At 34.2% G+C, this 19,156-nt stretch overlaps 1 protein-coding gene across 1 annotated transcript; it reads right to left on the bottom strand.

The window, feature by feature from the left end:
- Positions 1-11,519: 11,519 nt before the first annotated feature.
- On the bottom strand, positions 11,520-13,278 carry LOC141685943 (aconitate hydratase, cytoplasmic-like). Its single transcript, XM_074491017.1, has 5 exons — positions 13,220-13,278; positions 13,023-13,141; positions 12,402-12,523; positions 11,812-11,944; positions 11,520-11,610 (listed from the first exon to the last, which is right to left on the bottom strand). The coding sequence occupies exons 1-5, from the start codon at positions 13,276-13,278 to the stop codon at positions 11,591-11,593; spliced, it is 453 nt and encodes a 150-aa protein (XP_074347118.1). The 3' UTR covers positions 11,520-11,590.
- Between the last annotated feature and the right edge of the window lie 5,878 nt (positions 13,279-19,156).

Here is a 19,156-nt window from a genome sequence, read left to right on the forward strand (position 1 = left end):
TTAGTTCTCTACAAGTATTTTAACTTATCGAGGTCTCTGAGTTCTCGGTGTGAACTTGACTTGTCGAGATCTCTGAGTTCTCGAATGAACATGACTTGTCGAGATCTCTGAGTTCTTGAATGAACTTAGCTTGTCCAGGTCTCCATATCTTTGCATGTACAGTTAACTTTTCAGTATCTCTAATCTTCATCTCTTTATTTTGGCTTATCGATATATCTGAGTTCTCAAATGCAGAAATGACTTGTCGATATCTCCAATCTTCATATCTTCATTTTGACTTGTTGATATCTCCGAGACTTCTCTATAAGATATTTTAACTTATCGATAAGTCATTCTGGAGTTCTCGAATGACTTTTCTATATGACTTGATCCGTGACTTGTAGATATCTTGACTTAGAATGTTTTTCTCAAAACAGATTTATTCAACTCCAAGCTTCTTCATAATATATCTGAGGCATGATCTTCATGATCTTCTTCTAGAGTTTATTCTTAGGCTTGAGACTGTTTACAGAAAAATACTCCAGTTTAATCAATTGACAATTTTACAGACTCAAGTAATACAATACAAAGTTCAAACTTAGATTATCATACAACTTACTTAGGGCTGTCAATTTGACTTAGTTTTGTTATAGTACAGGCATGTCTTGCACAACAATCTCCCCCAATTTGTGAGAAGATTGCTTATCACAAATTCATGCCTGGTAACAAGACTAACCCCAAGCTATAATGAATAATTAAACTTTATATACAAATTGACAGAAGTACAACATTTATACATAAAGAATTTCTTAAGTTTGACAGACACATTCATTAGTCAAGTTTCTCATCTTCTATTTCCTTTCTAGTGATGTCCTTTAAATTTACAAGAATTTCCAGTTACTCTATGATAGGTGTCCCTCTTAGAGCTTGTACAAGTTTGAGTTTAACAACTAATGGATAACTGTCCAAGAAACCAACCCTTATTCTTGAGAATCTGCCAACCTTGATATTTAGGAATTCTCCATCCTTGGTAACTCTGCTCATCCCCTTTGCCTTGAGATCTTCATATTTTTGTATATACATGTCTATCTCCTCAATATACTTTCTTTTCCTCTCCTCATTTTTAGCCTTGTTTCTTGCTCTTCTTTCTTCCCTTTCTATCAACCATTCATCCAAAACAGATCTCCATGCCTTGATCTTGATCTTGATTCAGTCCTTCTGCAGCCTTGTTGAGTCTGTCTTTTCCCACATCTTTTAATGGTTGAGCTTGGAAAGAACTTTGGCCATGCTGAGTTGATGTGATAGGATCCTTAGATTTACCAACATCCTTGAATTATTGAATCCTAGCTTCTATCTCCCTTTTAGGCTTGTTGACATGCATGATTAGGGGAATTGGTATTTCTGGCCTTACATCTTTAGGAAATGAGGGTAATGGTATATTGATATTTCCCATGATGGCTCCCAAAGCCACAGTAGTCTGCATTTGGAGATGCTTGTGAGAGTCCACCAGGGTTTTGATATCTGTTTGTTGATTTTGCACCAAGGATATGAGAGCATGTATTTGTGCACTAAGTGAGTCATTGGAAGTTTGGAGAGAAGACACCTATTGTTGAAGTTCTTGAATTTGCAGGTTAGAAGAAGATTGAGATGTGGAGGAAGTAGAGACCCCAAAAGTATCCTACACAGCCTTTTTAATTTCTTCCATGAGCAAGGCTGAAGGAGTGTATCTGCTAGAGTGCATCTGATCCAGCTTCAGTCTTGTGTCATTGGAGTGAGTAATATGGTCCTGGAATTGGTTGTGCAGAGCTACAAATGAGGTTCTAAGATTCTTGACACTTGAATCCACTCCACATAGATCATATCTTGCCATTTGATCAGCAAAGATTTGGAATTTATTTTTGATCTATGTTTATGAAGGGATGATTTGGTCCATCTTTTCTCTAACCATCTTCATGATTTTATCCTGATGCCCAGTCAAAGTAATTTGAAGTGCTTTTCGAAAATTGTGGAAAGCTTTGATTTGAGCTTTATATACTTCATTGACTGCATCATAAACTTCTTGAGGAGATAAGGATCTGGCATTGCTACCCAGGATAGTTAGGTATTCTTCCCTGAACTGAGCTAATACAACATCCATTTCAATTAAAAATTTCTTGTCCATCCATGCATCACAATTTGCATCCTGGCCAGCTTCATTAACAATCTTGGCTTGTTGAGCTTCAACATCTGTCTGGTAGGAAAGCATGATGGCTTGATAGTCTTGGTTTGACATGTTGGATGTGAGAAGCTGCTGTAATAATTGTGCAAGGCCATCAAGTTGATCAACCACTAGATCATCAATAGTGGAGGGTTGAGTTGATGTGTCTTGTAACCATTGAGAAATGAGATGAGGTTCTTGTGGTTGAGAGGTGGAGGGTTGATTGGTTGGGTGTGAAGTTGATAGGGTAACAGAACCACCTGTGACAAGAGTCACAGTTTGACTCACAGTTTACACTATGGTTGTGACAGGGTGTTATTCTCCACTTATGGTGAAAACCTCCAGTTGAATTGTAGGGGATTTGGCTGGGTTACTGTCATGTGCACCAGCCTCAAACCCTTGTGCTTCTTGTAGAGCACTGTCACATAAATATGATGTACTTGCATCTCCCATAGAAGGGTCATGGGCAATTGAACTCCTAGCTTCAATTGTTATTGCAATTCCAGCTAGGGTTTTGAGGGGAGTTGTTCTGGTAACAGGAACCTCCAATGGAATTGGAGAGGATTTAAATAGATCCCCCTCAGGAGTACTACCCTCAAACCTAACAATCTGTAAAGGCTAATTTACACATGAAGGTGCATCCTTAATTATCATGGGGTCTTCAGTAAAAACTGATGAATCCCCCATGTTTGTGATGGTGTCATCAAGGTCTACCCCAGCTAGTAGCCTCTCCCCATCTAGATTTGGTGTCTGGGTGGTGAGCAAGGTTTCTTGAACCAAGTCACTTGAAGTTGGAAACACTTGAGGATTAGATTCAAGTGTTTGACTAAAAGATAAAGAAATTTTAAAAATTAAGTTTTGATCTCAGATTGGAGTGTTGGCAGCTCCCCCTGAGTAGAAAAGGGAGCTTCAAGTGATGTGCTCTCCTTGTGTGTGCCATCCTTATTTCTCCTTCCATACACCTGAATTGCTTCAAGTGTTTGTGCAAACTCATTACAGGGTGCACTAGGGAGAGTGCTCTTTTCAATAGAGACATCCTATTGAGAGGGTGCCCCTAGAGTTTGTTCTTGTCCCTGTTTTACAACTACATCCTTTTGGGAGGATGCATAGGTGGCTTGAGTGGTCAACTCTAAGTTTTTAGCCTTCTTTGGTTTCTTTTTGACCAGGGGTGACTCAGTTTCTGTTTGTTCTTCACCACTCTCATTAATGATTGTCAGGTTTGCTTGCTTTCTCTTCTTTGTACTCACTTCACCCTTTTGAGAGGATGAAGTGGTTGGCTTCCTAGCTTCTAGTGGTACAGAAGAAGTGGTCTCAGCTTGGGAAGGCCCCTGTTGGTTGTCCTGTGTTTGTACTTCCATAGAGACAGGAGTCGTAGTTGTACTAGATTCAATATTTGACCTCATGCCAGGCATGAGGTAAGGGTAAGTCAAACCTCTCCATTATGAATAAAGTGATTTTTAGACTTACAGTTACCTTGTTCTTTGTAGTACGTGAGCCAAATATAATTTTGGACACTTGCCTACAATTGCCTATTTTTGTGATGTCTATACCATTAAGCAAATATATGCCTAATACTTTATGATTTAAAATAGACATAATAAATTTAGGAAAGAAAATTTCCTTACCTCTTGCAGCTAGAGGAATTGTGAGCCTCGTGGAAAGTTCTTCTAGGATCAATAGACCAACATTAAAGTGTTTTTTGTGGGATATGGAGAACACCAGCTTTTGTACCACACTTGATATGTTGTCATACCCTGTCTTCCTGCAGGTGAAGGCCCTCACTATAGAATCGAACAAGAAGGACCATTTTTTCCTCAGGTTTGTTCTGTTCAGACTTGCTAGGTTGATTCTTCCACCATAGTTAATGAAATCCATGAACTCAGCTAGCTCATCCTGTGTTGGCACCTCCACCAGATTTTCAGTTGGAGGACCCAAAACTGCATTCACATCTAACTTATTGAACTCAATTGTTGGCCTCCAATTGAGCAAGTCACCACTATAGATACAGAGTTGTCATGCATAATTGTCCTTACTACAGCTGTTGTCCAGAACTCATGCAGGACATCCAAGTACAAGATTGGGTTAGCAGTTAAAGCACCTGCAAGATATGATTCAGACAAAAACTTGACAAACCCCTTGAAAGAATCAGGGGCCTGATTAACATCAGTAAAAGCAAGGTAGTTAGTTCCATTCTTGGGGATATCGACTTTAACATTGTTAAGTGCCATTATTGTTGAGTAAGAAAGAATGGGTAAGAAAACTGAGAGATAAAGAGCTTGAAACGAGAGAGAAATCGGTTTGGATTTGAAATTAGGTCACTTAGAGATCTCAAAGGCGTAAGGATGTGTATGTCGAGATGTCTGGGTATTTATAGTAAAAGGTAAATGACTTGTCGAGAACTCAAAATAAACCTTTAGAATTTGTTTATCGAGAAGTCATATAGAGAAAATAGATACATATCGATATGTCATATATCTCGGTCTTATCGAGAACTAGTAAAAGACTTATCGAGATGTCAAATAAATACCCAGTTTGTCCAAAATGGACTGAATTGTTTTCAATTTTTATTTGAATCAATCATAATAAAATCAGAATGATTTTGTCAAAAGTATTTTACTAAAATAATTTATTAAATTATCTCAGTTCTGAGTCATTTATAAGTCTAAAATTGTTCTTATAGAGAAGTCTGTAAGTTAACACTTATAGAGAACTTTACAATGACTTATCGATAAGTCATAGTGAAGCTTATCGAGAAGTCCCTCGAGAAGTCAGAAAATTGACTCATCGAGAACTCCCTCGAGAAGTCTTAAAATGACTTGTCGATAAGTCAATTAGACTTATCGAGAACTCATTTCTCTATACTTTTGATTGCTTTGATTCTGCCTTGTATGCTAATTTTATATATTAAAAATGCAAATCAACATTTAGACAGTTTTCTTAGAATTTGAAGAATTCCAAGCTAAATACTGCATTTTGAAAAATAAATATGCAGAGATTTCTGAAATATTTATAATTCATATTCCAGTTAATTTCCAATTAAATCAAATTAAATTTTGATTAACTAGAAATTAATCTGCTGCAAAATATTAGCTGAGTTCTTGCCTTAGGATGAAGAATTTAACATTCCTATTATAAGTCTAGTGAAAGTTGCTTCATCCAAAGGTTTAGTAAAAATGTCAGCTAATTGTTTTTCTGTTGAAAAAAAAATGAGCTCAATGGTACCATTTGTAGCATGTTCTCTGATAAAATGATACCTTACATCAATATGCTTTGTTCTAGAATGATTCACTGGATTAGCCACAATAGATATAGCACAAGAACTATCACACATAATTGGGATTTTGTGTAACACTAGGCCATAATCCATTAGCTGATTTCTAATCCAAAGCACTTGAGCACAGCAACTTTCAACAGCTATGTATTCAACCTCAGTTGTGGAAGTTGACACAGATTGTTATTTCTTGCTATACCAGGATACAAGTCTTTGTCCAAGAAACTGACAGCTTCCACTAGTGCTCTTTATGGTCAACCCTGCATCCAGCAAAATCTATATCTGTGTATCCAACAGCTTCAAAACCAGTTTCCTTAGGATACCATAATCCCAAGTTTGGAGTCCCCTTTAAGTATCTAGAAATCCTCTTCACAGCCATCAAATGTGATTCCTTTGGATTTGCTTGAAATTTTGCACACAAACATGTAGCAAACATGATGTCTAATCTACTAGCAGTTAAGTACAACAAAGATCCAATCATTCCTCTATAGCTTGAGATGTCTACACTCTTGCCCTTTTTATCTTCATCCAACTTTGTAGCTGTAGACATAGGTGTAGATGCAGGTGAACAATCAATCATACCAAACTTTTTCAATAGATCTTTGACATACTTAGTTTGGCTGCTGAAGATTCCATCACTTCTTTAACTGACTTGAAGTCCAAGAAAGTAACTCAATTCCCCCATCATACCCATTTCATATTCACTCTGCATAAGCTTGGAAAATCTTTGACACGGCTTTTCATTTGTAGAACCAAAGATAATATCATCCACATAAATCTGAGCTAGGATCATATCATCACCATGCTTCTTGTAGAAGAGAGTCTTGTCTATTGTTCCTCTAGTGAATCCATGTTTGATTAAAAATTTTGACAGTGTGTCACACCAAGCTCTAGGTGCTTGTTTTAGTCCATAGAGAGCCTTGAGTAACTTGTATACAAAATTTAGATATTCTGGATCTTCAAAGCCATGTGGTTGTTGCACATAAACTTCTTCTTCCAACTCACCATTGAGGAAAGCACTCTTCAAATCCAATTGATATACCTTGAAATTGGAGTGTGCAGCAAATACAAGAAATATCCTTATTACTTCAAGTCTTCCAATAGGAGCAAAGGTCTCATCATTGTCAATTCCTTCCTCTTGTGAGTAGACTTTTTCAACCAGCTTTACTTTGTTTCTGGTGACAATTCCATTTTCATCCATTTTGTTTATGAACACCCACTTTGTTCCAATTATAATTCTGTTCTTTGGTGCAGGAACCAATTTCCAAACTTTGTTCCTTTCAAACTAATTTAGCTCTTCTTGCATAACAAATATCCAATCAGGATCAAGTAGAGCTTTTTCAGTTTTCTTTGACTCAACTTGTGAAAGAAAATATGCATGAAGGCATTTATTTGCAGTTGCACTTCTAGTTCTCACTCCAGCATTGGGATCACCAACAATTGTATCTGCATTGTGACTTCTATCCCATTTCCTTGTATGAGTTTGCTGACTTGTGTTTTCTGCTTCTTCTTCATTATTGGTATGACTTCCAGAGTTTTCTTCTCTTTCTCCCCCTGAGTTTGTGCTATCAAATTCAGGTGTTTGAGCTGAGATTCCATTCTCCTAATTCACTTGATCAGTAGACTCTTCATCAATTCTGTGGTTTGAGTTGGCTTCAGCTTCATCATCAGAATCACAATCAATGTTGAAATTTTCAAACTTTAGGGCTTCAGCTTCATTTTCACTAAGGCATTCCAAGCCTGAACATTTGTCATCATCAAAAGTAACATATGTGCTTTCCATAATCTTCTTATGTTCAATCACATAGACTTTGTATGTAGTTCTCTCCAATGAATATCCTTGAAAAATTGCCTCAAAAATTTTAGAGTCAAATTTTCCCACATATTCAGAGTTGACCTTCAAAACATAGCACTTGATTCCAAACACATGAAGATGCTTCACAGTAGGCTTTCTTTTAGACAGGATTGAGTAAGGTGACTTTCCAAGATTTTTGTTAATGAGATATCTGTTTTGAGTGTGGCAAGCAGTGTTCACACCCTCTTCTAAAAAACTTGTTAACTTTGCATCTTGCAGCATTGTTCTAGCAGCCTATACTAGAGTTCTATTATTTCTCTCAAATACCCCATTTTGCCGAGGTGTTCTAGCAGCTAATAATTCTCGAACAATGCCTTTGTCTTTGCAGAATCTAGTTAAGGCTGCATTCCTGAATTCTGTTCCATTATTACTCCTCAATCTTTTCACACAATTCTGATCTTCAGCCTGCTTCTCAATCTTCTTGATGTGCTCAATTATGATGTGTGAAGTCTCATCTTTGGAGTGCATAAATTCTACACATGTGTATCTTGAGTAGTCATCCACCATCACAAGTGCATATCTTTTTCTTGAAATTGATAGGACATTAACTGGTCCAAATAAGTCCATGTGAATAAGTTGCAAAGGTGCACTTATAGAATTCAGAGTTTTACTCTTGTGACTTAATCTTTTCATTTTTCCTTTTTGACAAGCATCACAGACCTTATCTTGAGCAAATTCCAGATTAGGCATCTCACTAACTCCTTTTTTACTAGAGTATTAATTGCCTTGAAATTCAAGTGAGATAGCTTCGTATGCCATATTCTTGCTTTGCTTTGCAGATTCTTGCTTTGCTTTGCAGATTCTTTGGTGTAGAAGCAACATATTCCATCCTCATTTAGTGAGTCCAAGTCTGCAACAAATAAGCTTCCTTTTCTTGCTCCTTTCAAAGCACTTTCACCAGTCTTTTTTCTGATAAAAATGCATTCTCCTTTATCAAATGAGACCTTGAATCCTTTGTCTGTAAATTGACTAACACTAAGGAGATTCACTTCAAGACCAGCTACCAGTGCTACATCTTCAATGACAATATTTCCAGAAATCAATTTGTTATATCCCATTGTGAACCCTTTGTTGTTGTCTCCAAAAGTCACTAATGGGCCAGCCTTCTCCTCAAACTGTGATAGCAGGACCATATCACCTGTCATATATCTTGATCATCCACTGTCTATGATCCATATGACTTTCTTCTCTTTGCCCTGCATATAATAAGGATTAAGCGTGTTTAGCAACCCAAGCAGTGTTGGCTACTTTCTTCTTGTTAACAGAATCAGCAGAACTAGAATGAGTTGTTTCATAAAGAATAGTGTTCATTGACTGTTGTGCATTTTCCCTTTTTGATGTAGACCCAATTTTTACTTCTTTGAGATCTACTCTCGGCTTGTGGCAACTTTTCATCACTTTCAAGTTACAAAGGATGCAATCAAACTTGTCACAGAATGAGTAGGGATCATTTGCATTTGCTTCATTGTACTTGCATGCTCCTTCTACTGGCTTGCTAACAACCTTTTTACAAAGATGAGTTAGATGATTCACAGATCCACATCTTTGATATTATTTCCTTGGAGCATCTACTACAAATACAAAGTTGTTACTTTTGTTTATCCCAATCTTCCCATTTATATTCTTCTTCTTCTTTCTTGTATCTTCAGCTTTTACTTCCTTGACATGTGTCTTGGAATCTTGATTGACCATGGGCTTTTTTTTAACTTTGGAAGATGTAGTTGTTTCTGCATTTTTCTTTTCATTGTCTTCATCAACAATTTCTTGCTTTATGATCAACTCTTCTTCACTGAAGTGTACTTCACATGCCTTGAACATAGGTGAACCAACCTTTCTCAGCATAGCTTGGACATCTTTATTTTCAGTTGCCTTTCCTTTACCACCTACGGCTTTCTTGTTGTTATTCAAGGCATCATAATCAAGGCCAATAGCTATGTTAGCACATGGCTTGTTCTTCTCATGATACTGACCAACTAACTCAGATGCATTCTTGAAAGACTTCAACTTTACTTCATTCTTTCCAGCTTCTCCCTCAACACAGCTTCAATTTCAGCAGCACACTTCAGCTTATTATTCAGATATTCATTTTCTTTCTTGACTGACTCAAGCTCTAAAAGCAGTAGATCCAGCTTTTGCTTCTCACTCTCAAGCTTCTCATTAGCTTTTGTTAGCCTACTGACTTCCTTAGTAGCTACTACCAAGCTAGTGTGTATGTGATACATTTCCACACTCATCTTTTCTATAGTTTCCTTATATTGACTAGCATTTAAATTAATAGTGGTTAGAGTTGGTACCTTTGATTTTGAAGTGGGTGCTTCTCCATGCTCAAAGACCATTAGTGCATAGTTTCCAACTTTTTCATCCTCATCATCATTATTAGTGTCATCCCAACTCTTTCCTTCTGCAATATAGGCTTTTCCAGACTGCTTCTTCAAGAGAGCTTCATACTTTACTTCCAGTTCCAAGTAAGCTTTATCCTTCATCACCTTTTTGGGCTTTCTGCATTCAGTAGCAAAGTGACCCAACTCATCATAATTAAAGCACCTTATCTTTGATATGTCCACAGATCCAGTTTTATTGCCACCTTTGCTAGCTAAATTATACTTTTCTTTTGGTTTCCAATTGTTGCTACTGGAAGATTGTCCCTTGCTTTTAAAAAACCTTGGCTTCTTGACTCTTATATTGGAAAATTTCCTAGCCAAGTAAGCCATGGATTGATCAATTTCATATAGCTCATACAGGGTATAATATTCATCTTCCTCCAGTTCCAATACAACTTGCTTCCGAGGTCCTTTGGTCTTTTGTTCTATAGCTTGAATAGCTGGAACTTGATCTTCTTGCTCATCTTCACTTTCTTCTATGTCATTCACAATCAAAGCACGGGAACCATCAATAACATGTCCATGATGTGCTTTCAATGACTTTCTTTGCAGCATCTCAAGTTCATAAGTTTTCAAGATTCCATATAGAACTTCCAAAGTTATTCTGCTTAGATCTCTTCCATGTCTAATAGATGATATTTTCTGTTCAAGATGGTCAGAAAGAGCTAGCAGAAACTTTAGGTTAACCTCTTCAGCTTCATAATATTTATCATCACTACAAGGAAAACAAGCTTCAACAACGGTTTATGTCCGTTGTCTGATACCCTATTTTTCCGTTGACTATTGAGCCGCCGTCTGTTGGTTGGATCAGACAACGGCTAAAAAACATTGTCTGAGATTATACAGACAATGATTATGGATTATGCCCGTTGTATTACATCCAGAAAAGACAACGTTTTTTACTTGTTTTCGTCGTAACAAGCGACATTACTCAAGGGTTCTCACAAACTCAGAAAACCGTTGTGTAAGGTATAACATTAAAACCAATCCTACAACACTTATTGTTGTATAAACGTTGTTGTGTATTCAGATAGACAACAAAAATGAAATTGAGCTCGTAGAACTCTTGTAATAAATTTCTACACACAACAGTTTTGGATTTTAATATATAGCATGATCAGATACATACAACTGTTTATTTGTCCAAACGTATTGCATGAATACCTTTGATACAATATCTTAATATTATATAGACAATGGTTTACTAGTGTTGTGAGAGTTAATTTTGCACCAAAGTTTTGTGTTCGAAAGCATTGTTTTAGTATTAAAGACATGATATTTTAATGAAGCTTGGTTGTTAAAAGCATTGTCTTACACAAAATATAACAAGTAATCAAATAAAATTAACTTTGCAAATCTAAACAAAAGTTCTAAAGTTAATCCATGATCGAAAATCACAACAACATAGTTATACAAAAGCTAAAAGCATATTGATATCACTGCCTTCATGAGTCTAAGATTTCTACTACAAATTAAAGAAAATATAGAGTCTACAAGGATTTTCAGCTTCTCTTCACGTCTTCCCCAAGAGCTATGTTGTCCTTGCAATATCATTACAGCATGTGATAGGCAATTTCCCAATCTGGAGAAAACAATCTTCAAAATAAATCGACAACATAATTACATAATTACATAATTACAACATAATTACATACAACATAATTACATAGAAAATCATTTATCCTTGTGACAAACTTTTGGATGTGATTGACCTAAATGTACACTAGATACTGTTAGATATCATAAAGGGATGTACACTAGATTTTTTTAAATAAGAAAGAGTAATTTGAGAGAGGTTTAAAATCTATAGGTTTTAAGAAAAATAGAACTTGCCACCTGGTTTTTTGTGTACATGTGGATGGTAGCAACTCTGCTGGTCAGGACTATCAACAGATCACCTGCTGAATTTATCCCTTTCCCCTCTCACCTGCATTATATGACTATCAACACACTTTTTAATAAAAGATATTCAACCTAGTTAACTAGAACAAATTTTATCTTGTGTAAGCTTAGAAACATACCTAGTTTAGCATGTTAAGGACAGTTTCTCAAGTGATAACATAATATTTGTGCTGAAAATTGAACTCATATTTGCAATTTTGTGTGGACAGAAGGAAGGCAGGTATACAGGAAGAAGTGTTCATGACTACATTGGCTAGATCTGGTCGTTGTTCAAGTGCACTGACAAACTTTTGGGAAATGATATTGAGCATCTTCTTGAACTGGGATATGTATCTTCTGTATAGAGCAAAGCCTGCCATCTGGGCAGGGAAACATAACATTAAATTTGATACTACTTTAGCAATTGTATATAATGATAAGAATTTCTTAATCATAACATTAAATTTTTATATTCAATATCAGATAGCTATACAAAATGGCCTAGCTTAATATTACAAACAAGAAGAATGTACAGAAGGTATGTGTCAGCTGGACAATGTCAACAGTAAGCTCATCGCATTGAGCTGGAATCAGAAGTTCAGACAACGAAAAGGAAAGCCCTGACTAAATATAATACATAATCCCCCAGCTCCAAAAACCCCGGATAAAGAAAAAGACAATAATATGGCTATTTGAAAAAATGACATAACATGGTAGCTTGAAAGCTCTTCATCTTTTAGCACAAAAAGCTTAGCAGAACCCTCCCATGCACATTATTAATCATATTTTAGATGGGGAAAAACAAATAATATTAAAGTAAAAAGTAAGGAAGCATACTGTGCCGGCTAGTGCATAAGCCACAACTAATGGAGGCGAAGCAAGATAATTGGCTCTTGTTAGTGGGTGAACACGTCCTTCGATGTTTCTATTTCCGGAAAGAACAGCTGCAGCTACAATGTCTGGAAAGCATACATATACAGAGTATAAGTGTACAACGATTATTGTCTGGTCCACAAAAATGGAAGAAAAGAAGGTAAATCAAGACAGCTAACAACACACAACTGTTGCCTTCATTCAGGACAATGTATAATACTTTTTCTCCGTTTAAAAGGGTAACTTATATTTAAAATACAGGTTGTATTATCTTCTAATTCATCCATAGTAACATAATCAATCTTGATGTAAAATAAAAAATGATACTCCCTTATAAAAAGATGATAAAATCTTAAATTCCGTATGTTTTCACAAATATAGCCTCTTGACCACAATATAAGATACAATACAAGTGATGATTTCACAATGGGGTGATATGAAAATTGTTTTAATAATCAAAATCTTAAGACCAATATACCAGTGGAACAGAGCAGTGGGAGGCAAAATATTGATGGAAAGCACCCTGACATTTCTTAATTTTAGTGGAGGCATTGAATGAAATATCAGGAAAAAAGAAGACAATACCATTGTCTGTAATTGCAGCAGTAACTGATTCATGAAGGTCCCCAGAGTTTCCTATGCATGTCGTACAACCATACCCAACAATGTTGAAGCCGTGCTGGTTCAAGTACTCTTGTAGGCCACTAAAACACGGAAAGATAAACAATTCAAAGCTGGGAATTTATTATCAGTCAGAAATACACTCTTTTACAGAAACAAACCTACACAAATCATCAAAACACTCAATTTTCTTCTTGAGCTTCAATTTTCCCCTCCACATCCCCTTTACTTACTTGTACGCACAAAATAAGAACTAAAATCAGCACAAAATAAGAACTAAAATGAGAGAGAGAGTTAGACAGAGAGAAAGAGAGAGAGAGAGAGACAGAGAGAGTGATACCTCAAAATTAAAGACAAGCCTTAGTTTTGAACACGAACTAAAACCCCAAATTGAAGTCGAATTGAAACCCTAAACGGAACCATACTCCATGAAAGAAACATACAAATCAATCAAAGGAGGCTCAAATCAAAGCAAATATTTATGTATGTATAGATTTTTCATAACAAGGAGAGTAGAGGGGGAGAAAGAGAGGGAGAGAGGGAAGGGGAGAGACCACAACCTAAATCAAAACTCAATAGGACCAAAAAATTCACACCACACATAAAAATCCCCAAAATAACAGAAAGATTTTACAAACACATCTAAAACCCAAAATTCAAAAAAGTGAAAACAGGAAAAATCATGAAATCTAACTCAATTCAAGCAGCTGAGATCCTTCAGATCGGAAATGGAAGCACAAACAGCGGACGGCTATGAAGTTAATTCATCATTCAGAGTGTAATTAGTGTTTGAAATAGAGGTGGGTTGAGAGGGTTAGGAGGGAGAGAGAGAGAGAGAGATTTAGATTTGTGTACTTTGGTGTTTTATGTTTACAGAGAAGGAGATGAAATGGGGCATGAGATGGGAGGGGAGGGGGAGGGGGAGGGGGAAGCGGGTATTGAAAAGAAAAGAAGGGGGAAATGAAAAGTTGAAGGAGGGAAACAATTATAACAAGAAAACTCGATAAATAAATATTGTATATTTATAAATTTTTTATAAATAGATTTAAGAAATTAGTTTTATAAAATAATATAAAATAAATTTGAATGTTTTTAATATTTTAATATGACAAAAGCTAATATATTTTTATATTCGTTGTCGAGAAGGGTACTTTTACCGGATTTTTCTAATCCTGACATGGAAAATGAATTTCAAATTTTTTAATAATTTTCTCATATGCCTAAAACTGATATATCCTAACATCCGTACGATTGGATCGTCAAAAAAATCATTTTAAAAATTAATCTTGTAAATCGGGAACGAGTCTCGTTGTCGGGAGGAGTACTTTTACCAGATTTTTCTAATCCTGACATGCAAGATGAATTTCAAATTTTTTAATAATTTTTTCATATGACTAAAATTGATATATTTTTAACATCCGTACGGTTGGATCGTCGACAAATCATTTTAAAAATTAATCGTGTAAATCGGAACGAGTCTCGTTGTCGGGAGGGGTACTTTTACCAGATTTTTCTAATCCTGACATGCAAAATGAATTTCAAATTTGTTAATAATTTTTTCTTATGACTAAAATCAATATATCTTAACATCCGTACGGTTGGATCGTCGAAAAATCATTTTAAAAAATTAATCCTGTAAATCGGGAACAAGTCTCGTTGTCGGGAGGGGTACTTTTACCAGATTTTTCTAATCCTGACATGCAAAATAAATTTCAAATTTTTTAATAATTTGTTCTTATGGCTAAAATCGATATATATTAACATCCGTACGGTTGGATCGTCGAAAAATCATTTTAAAAAATTAATCCTGTAAATCGGGAACGAGTCTCGTTGTCGGGAGGGGTACTTTTACCAGATTTTTCTAATCCTGACATGCAAAATGAATTTCAAATTTTTTAATAATTTTTTCTTATGACTAAAATCGATATATCTTAACATCCGTATGGTTGGATCGTCAAAAAATCATTTTAAAAAATTAATTCTGTAAATCGGGAACGAGTCTCGTTGTCGGGAAGGGTACTTTTACCAGATTTTTCTAATCCTGACATGCAAAATGAATTTCAAATTTTTTAATAATTTTTTCTTATGACTAAAATCGATATATCTTAACATCCGTACGGTTGGATCGTCGAAAAATCATTTTAAAAAATTAATCCTGTAAATCGATATATCGTGAAGGAACCTTGTTTGAGAAAATACGCCTTCTACTATATTTTTGTTATAATTTCATGCAAGATATATTTAAAAAATTTAAATTATTTTTTTACATGAATGAAATCAATATATATCAATATCCGTACAACAATTTAATATGTATGAAACTATTTTTTGTTATATGTTATTATGAGTAATATTCGTAAGTTAACGACATTAACGTCTGTATGAAGTCTACAAAACCAACAAATAGATATTACGAGTTATATTTTTAACTTAATCTACATGTTATGTCCTCATCAATGTGATAATCTAGTTGACGCTATTAATATTCGTGTAACATCTAATCCAAATAGGTAAAAGAATTCAAAAATCTATGAAAAAGATGATTTCAAATCTTAATAAACACAAATTAATTTGGTGTAAGTTATCGGTTACTCGTATAAATTAATAAACGGTGGCATATAATTATTCCGAATTTTTTTTAAAAACTAGTAAAAGTATAGACAACGGTTTTTTCTAAAATCATGTTGTGGTAAGTTACTTTACATAAGTGTTTTTTAGGAAATACCGTTGTTGGAATTCTACAACGGTTTTTTCTTTAAGATTGTTGTAGTATTATAAATTTTACAACAGATTATAAATATCGATAACGGTTGTCTGAATGTTACAAGTGTTTTATTTTAAAAATGCTTGTATAAGGTAGATTAATACAACGTGCTTTTTCGAAAAACACTTGTTTGAATTGAACAATTAACAATGTAAATTTGAAGTGTAATTATTAGGTATATTTGTTGGTTAGCACACATATGATACACCGAATAATATTATAACGAGTTATATCTGAAAAGTAGCACTATTAACATTCGTATATAATGTCAACTAAATCCGGATATCGTTACTATGACTTATATCTGTAAGTTAGTATATAGATTATGTGCTGCTTTATGTTGTTATGTGTAATATTCGTAAGTTAACGCCATTAACGTCTGTACGAAGTCTACAAAACCAACAAATAGATATTACGAGTTATATTTTTAACTTAATCTACATGTTATGTCCACATCAATGTGATAATCTAGTTGACGCTATTAATATTCGTGTAATGTCTAATCCGAATAGGTAAAAGAATTCAAAAAATCTATGAAAAAGATGATTTCAAATCTTAATAAACAAAAATTAATTTGGTGTAAGTTATTGGTTACTCGTATAAATTAATAAACGGTGACATATAATTATTCCGAAAAAAAATTAAAAACTAGTAAAAGTATAGACAACGGTTTTTTCTAAAATCATGTTGTGGTAAGTTACTTTACATAAGTGTTTTTTTGGAAATACCGTTGTTGGAATTCTACAACGGTTTTTTCTTTAAGATTGTTGTAGTATTATAAATTTTACAACACATTATAAATATCGATAACGGTTGTCTGAATGTTACAAGTGTTTTATTTTAAAAATACTTGTATAAGGTAGATTAATACAACGTGCTTTTTCGAAAAACACTTGTGTGAATTGAACAATTAACAATGTAAATTTGAAGTGTAATTATTAGGTATATTTGTAGGTTAGCACACATATGATACGCCGAATAATATTATAACGAGTTATATCTGAAAAGTAGCACTATTAACATTCGTATATAATGTCAACTAAATCCGGATATCGTTACTATGACTTATATCTGTAAGTTAGTATATAGATTATGTGCTGCTTTATTTTATTATGAGTAATATTCGTAAGTTAACGCTATTAACGTCCGTACGAAGTCCACAAAACCAACAAATAGATATTATGAGTTACATTTTTAACTTAATCTACACGTTATGTCCTCATCAATGTGATTATCTGTTGACGCTATTAATATTCGTCTAACGTCTAATACTAATAGGTAAAAGAATTCAAAATTCTATGAAAAAGGTGATTTCAAATCTTAATAAACACAAATTAATTTGGTGTAAGTTATTGGTTACTCGTATAAATTAATAAACGGTGGCGTATAATTATTCCGAAAAAAAATAAAAACTAGTAAAAGTATAGACAACGGTTTTTCCTAAAATCTTGTTGTGGTAAGTTACTTTACATAAGCGTTTCTTAGGAAATACCGTTGTTGGAATTTTACAACGATTTTTTCTTTAAGATTGTTGCAGTATTATAAATTTTACAACAGATTATAAATATCGATAACGGTTGTCTGACTGTTACAAGTGTTTTATTTAAAAAAAACTTGTATAAGGTAGATTAATACAACGTGTTTTGTCGAAAAACACTTGTTTAAATTGAACAATTAATAATATAAATTTGAAGTACTTGTGATTATTTTTTTTGTTAATTATAAAGTAGATAATTAAACTATTTTGAAATATAAAATTTAAATATTTAATCTGGATGAAAGTGGATTTAATTAGAATTTGTAGTTTTAAAAAAATTTAAAATTAATTGTTTGGAATTGTTTTTCAAATTGTTTACTATTTTTATTGTAATAAATCAGACAAGGTTTATTTGAACATTTTGTTATGCAACATATTTTTAAATTTGGTAAGAAAGACAACTGTTTTAAGAATTTGACCATTGTCTGATATAGGTGGTATACAATAGGTAAAACACTTGTCTATGATGTATCATTTAGACAACACCTAATTTGTACATTGTGCGATTCAAGCTTAAATAACCAATAGAAAAAACACTTGTCTCATTTCCACAACTGTTAAACTAGACGTTATCTCAATCATTTTCAGACAATGCATTCTAAAACTCGTTGTGCAAACTTACTCATTTGCACAACATCACTTTAGAAAGGATTGTCTGTCTCCATCAACTAGACAATGGATTTTAAAGCGTTGTATTAATGCTAAAGCCTTCCCATTCGCACAACACCTTGATTTCGAAAACACTTGTCTGATTTGTTTTACTAGACAACATTTTTTATTTGCTTGTAGTAATCAACATCAGACAACACCAGTTTTTTGGTTGCAGAAAAACCGTTGTATGAAAAATTCGGGCAACACTTTTTTGGTCGAGTGTTGTCTGATCGGTGTTGTCTGATTGCATTTTTCTTGTAGTGCATGTAGCTACAAGTCATTTATCAATTTATTGAACCTCTCAAAAACTTCAGTAATTCCTTCTTTTGGTTTAGCCATAAACCTCTCATACTGAGAAATCAGAATCCTCTTTGGTTTGACCTCACTTCCTCTGTTCCTTCACACAGGATCTATATCTTCTCCCAGATCTATTTGGCTGTGTCATAGTTGACAATGTTATTGTACATTACATTGTCAAGTTTCTCTATTAAAATCGGTTGCAAGCCACTATCCAGAAAGACTTTTTCCTTTTCAGGTTCAGTGTATTCTGAAGGATCTTTAGGAGCATAATGTGCTGGAATGACCATGTCTCCATCTGTAGATTCCTCAACTCTTACCATGGGAATGAAAGGCCCATTCTTGAGGATCTGAATATATAGTGGGTTGGCCATCCTTATGAACAATATCATTTTTTTCCACAATGTGTAGTTAGATCTGTCAAAGGTAGGGATTTTGATACTGCTGAGCTTCTGTGTATGCATTCTTCCAAGATCTTTAATCTGTTTGCTTTCAGATTTTGCTATGATACCACTTGTTAGGTAATGAATACAACACAAGGGGGTGAATGTGTTTTGGATTATTTTTGAGCTTTTTAAACTATTATGGATGTGGTGCACAAAGTAATGTAACTTGTAGAGATAAAGTGTTTCAACAGAAATAATAAAACATGCACATGAACATACTATCTCCAAAACTCACTTAATTTTTATATTAAAATTAAGTATGTCTTGCTACAAATTTCTAGGTTCTTTTCTGATAAACAACTCAGCTTCTTTCTTAAGAGAGTTACAAGATTTTTACATATATATATTACTTCTAAACAAAGCATCCAGTATTTACTTTATAGAACAGTAAACACAGGTTTTA

The sequence above is a fragment of the Apium graveolens genome, chromosome 9, assembly GCF_009905375.1.
Source record: "Apium graveolens cultivar Ventura chromosome 9, ASM990537v1, whole genome shotgun sequence".
NCBI lineage: Eukaryota > Viridiplantae > Streptophyta > Magnoliopsida > Apiales > Apiaceae > Apium > Apium graveolens.

What these genes read in the sequence shown, in the direction of transcription:
- LOC141685943 (XM_074491017.1), bottom strand. Translation starts at nt 13,278, where the DNA reads ATGTGGAGGGGAAAATTGAAGCTCAAGAAGAAAATTGAGTGTTTTGAT. An exon ending in TGCTGCAATTACAGACAATG is followed by an intron (nt 12,524 to 13,022) that starts GTATTGTCTTCT and finishes TATGCTTTCCAG; the next exon opens with ACATTGTAGCTGCAGCTGTT. An exon ending in CTTATGCACTAGCCGGCACA is followed by an intron (nt 11,945 to 12,401) that starts GTATGCTTCCTT and finishes TTCCCTGCCCAG; the next exon opens with ATGGCAGGCTTTGCTCTATA.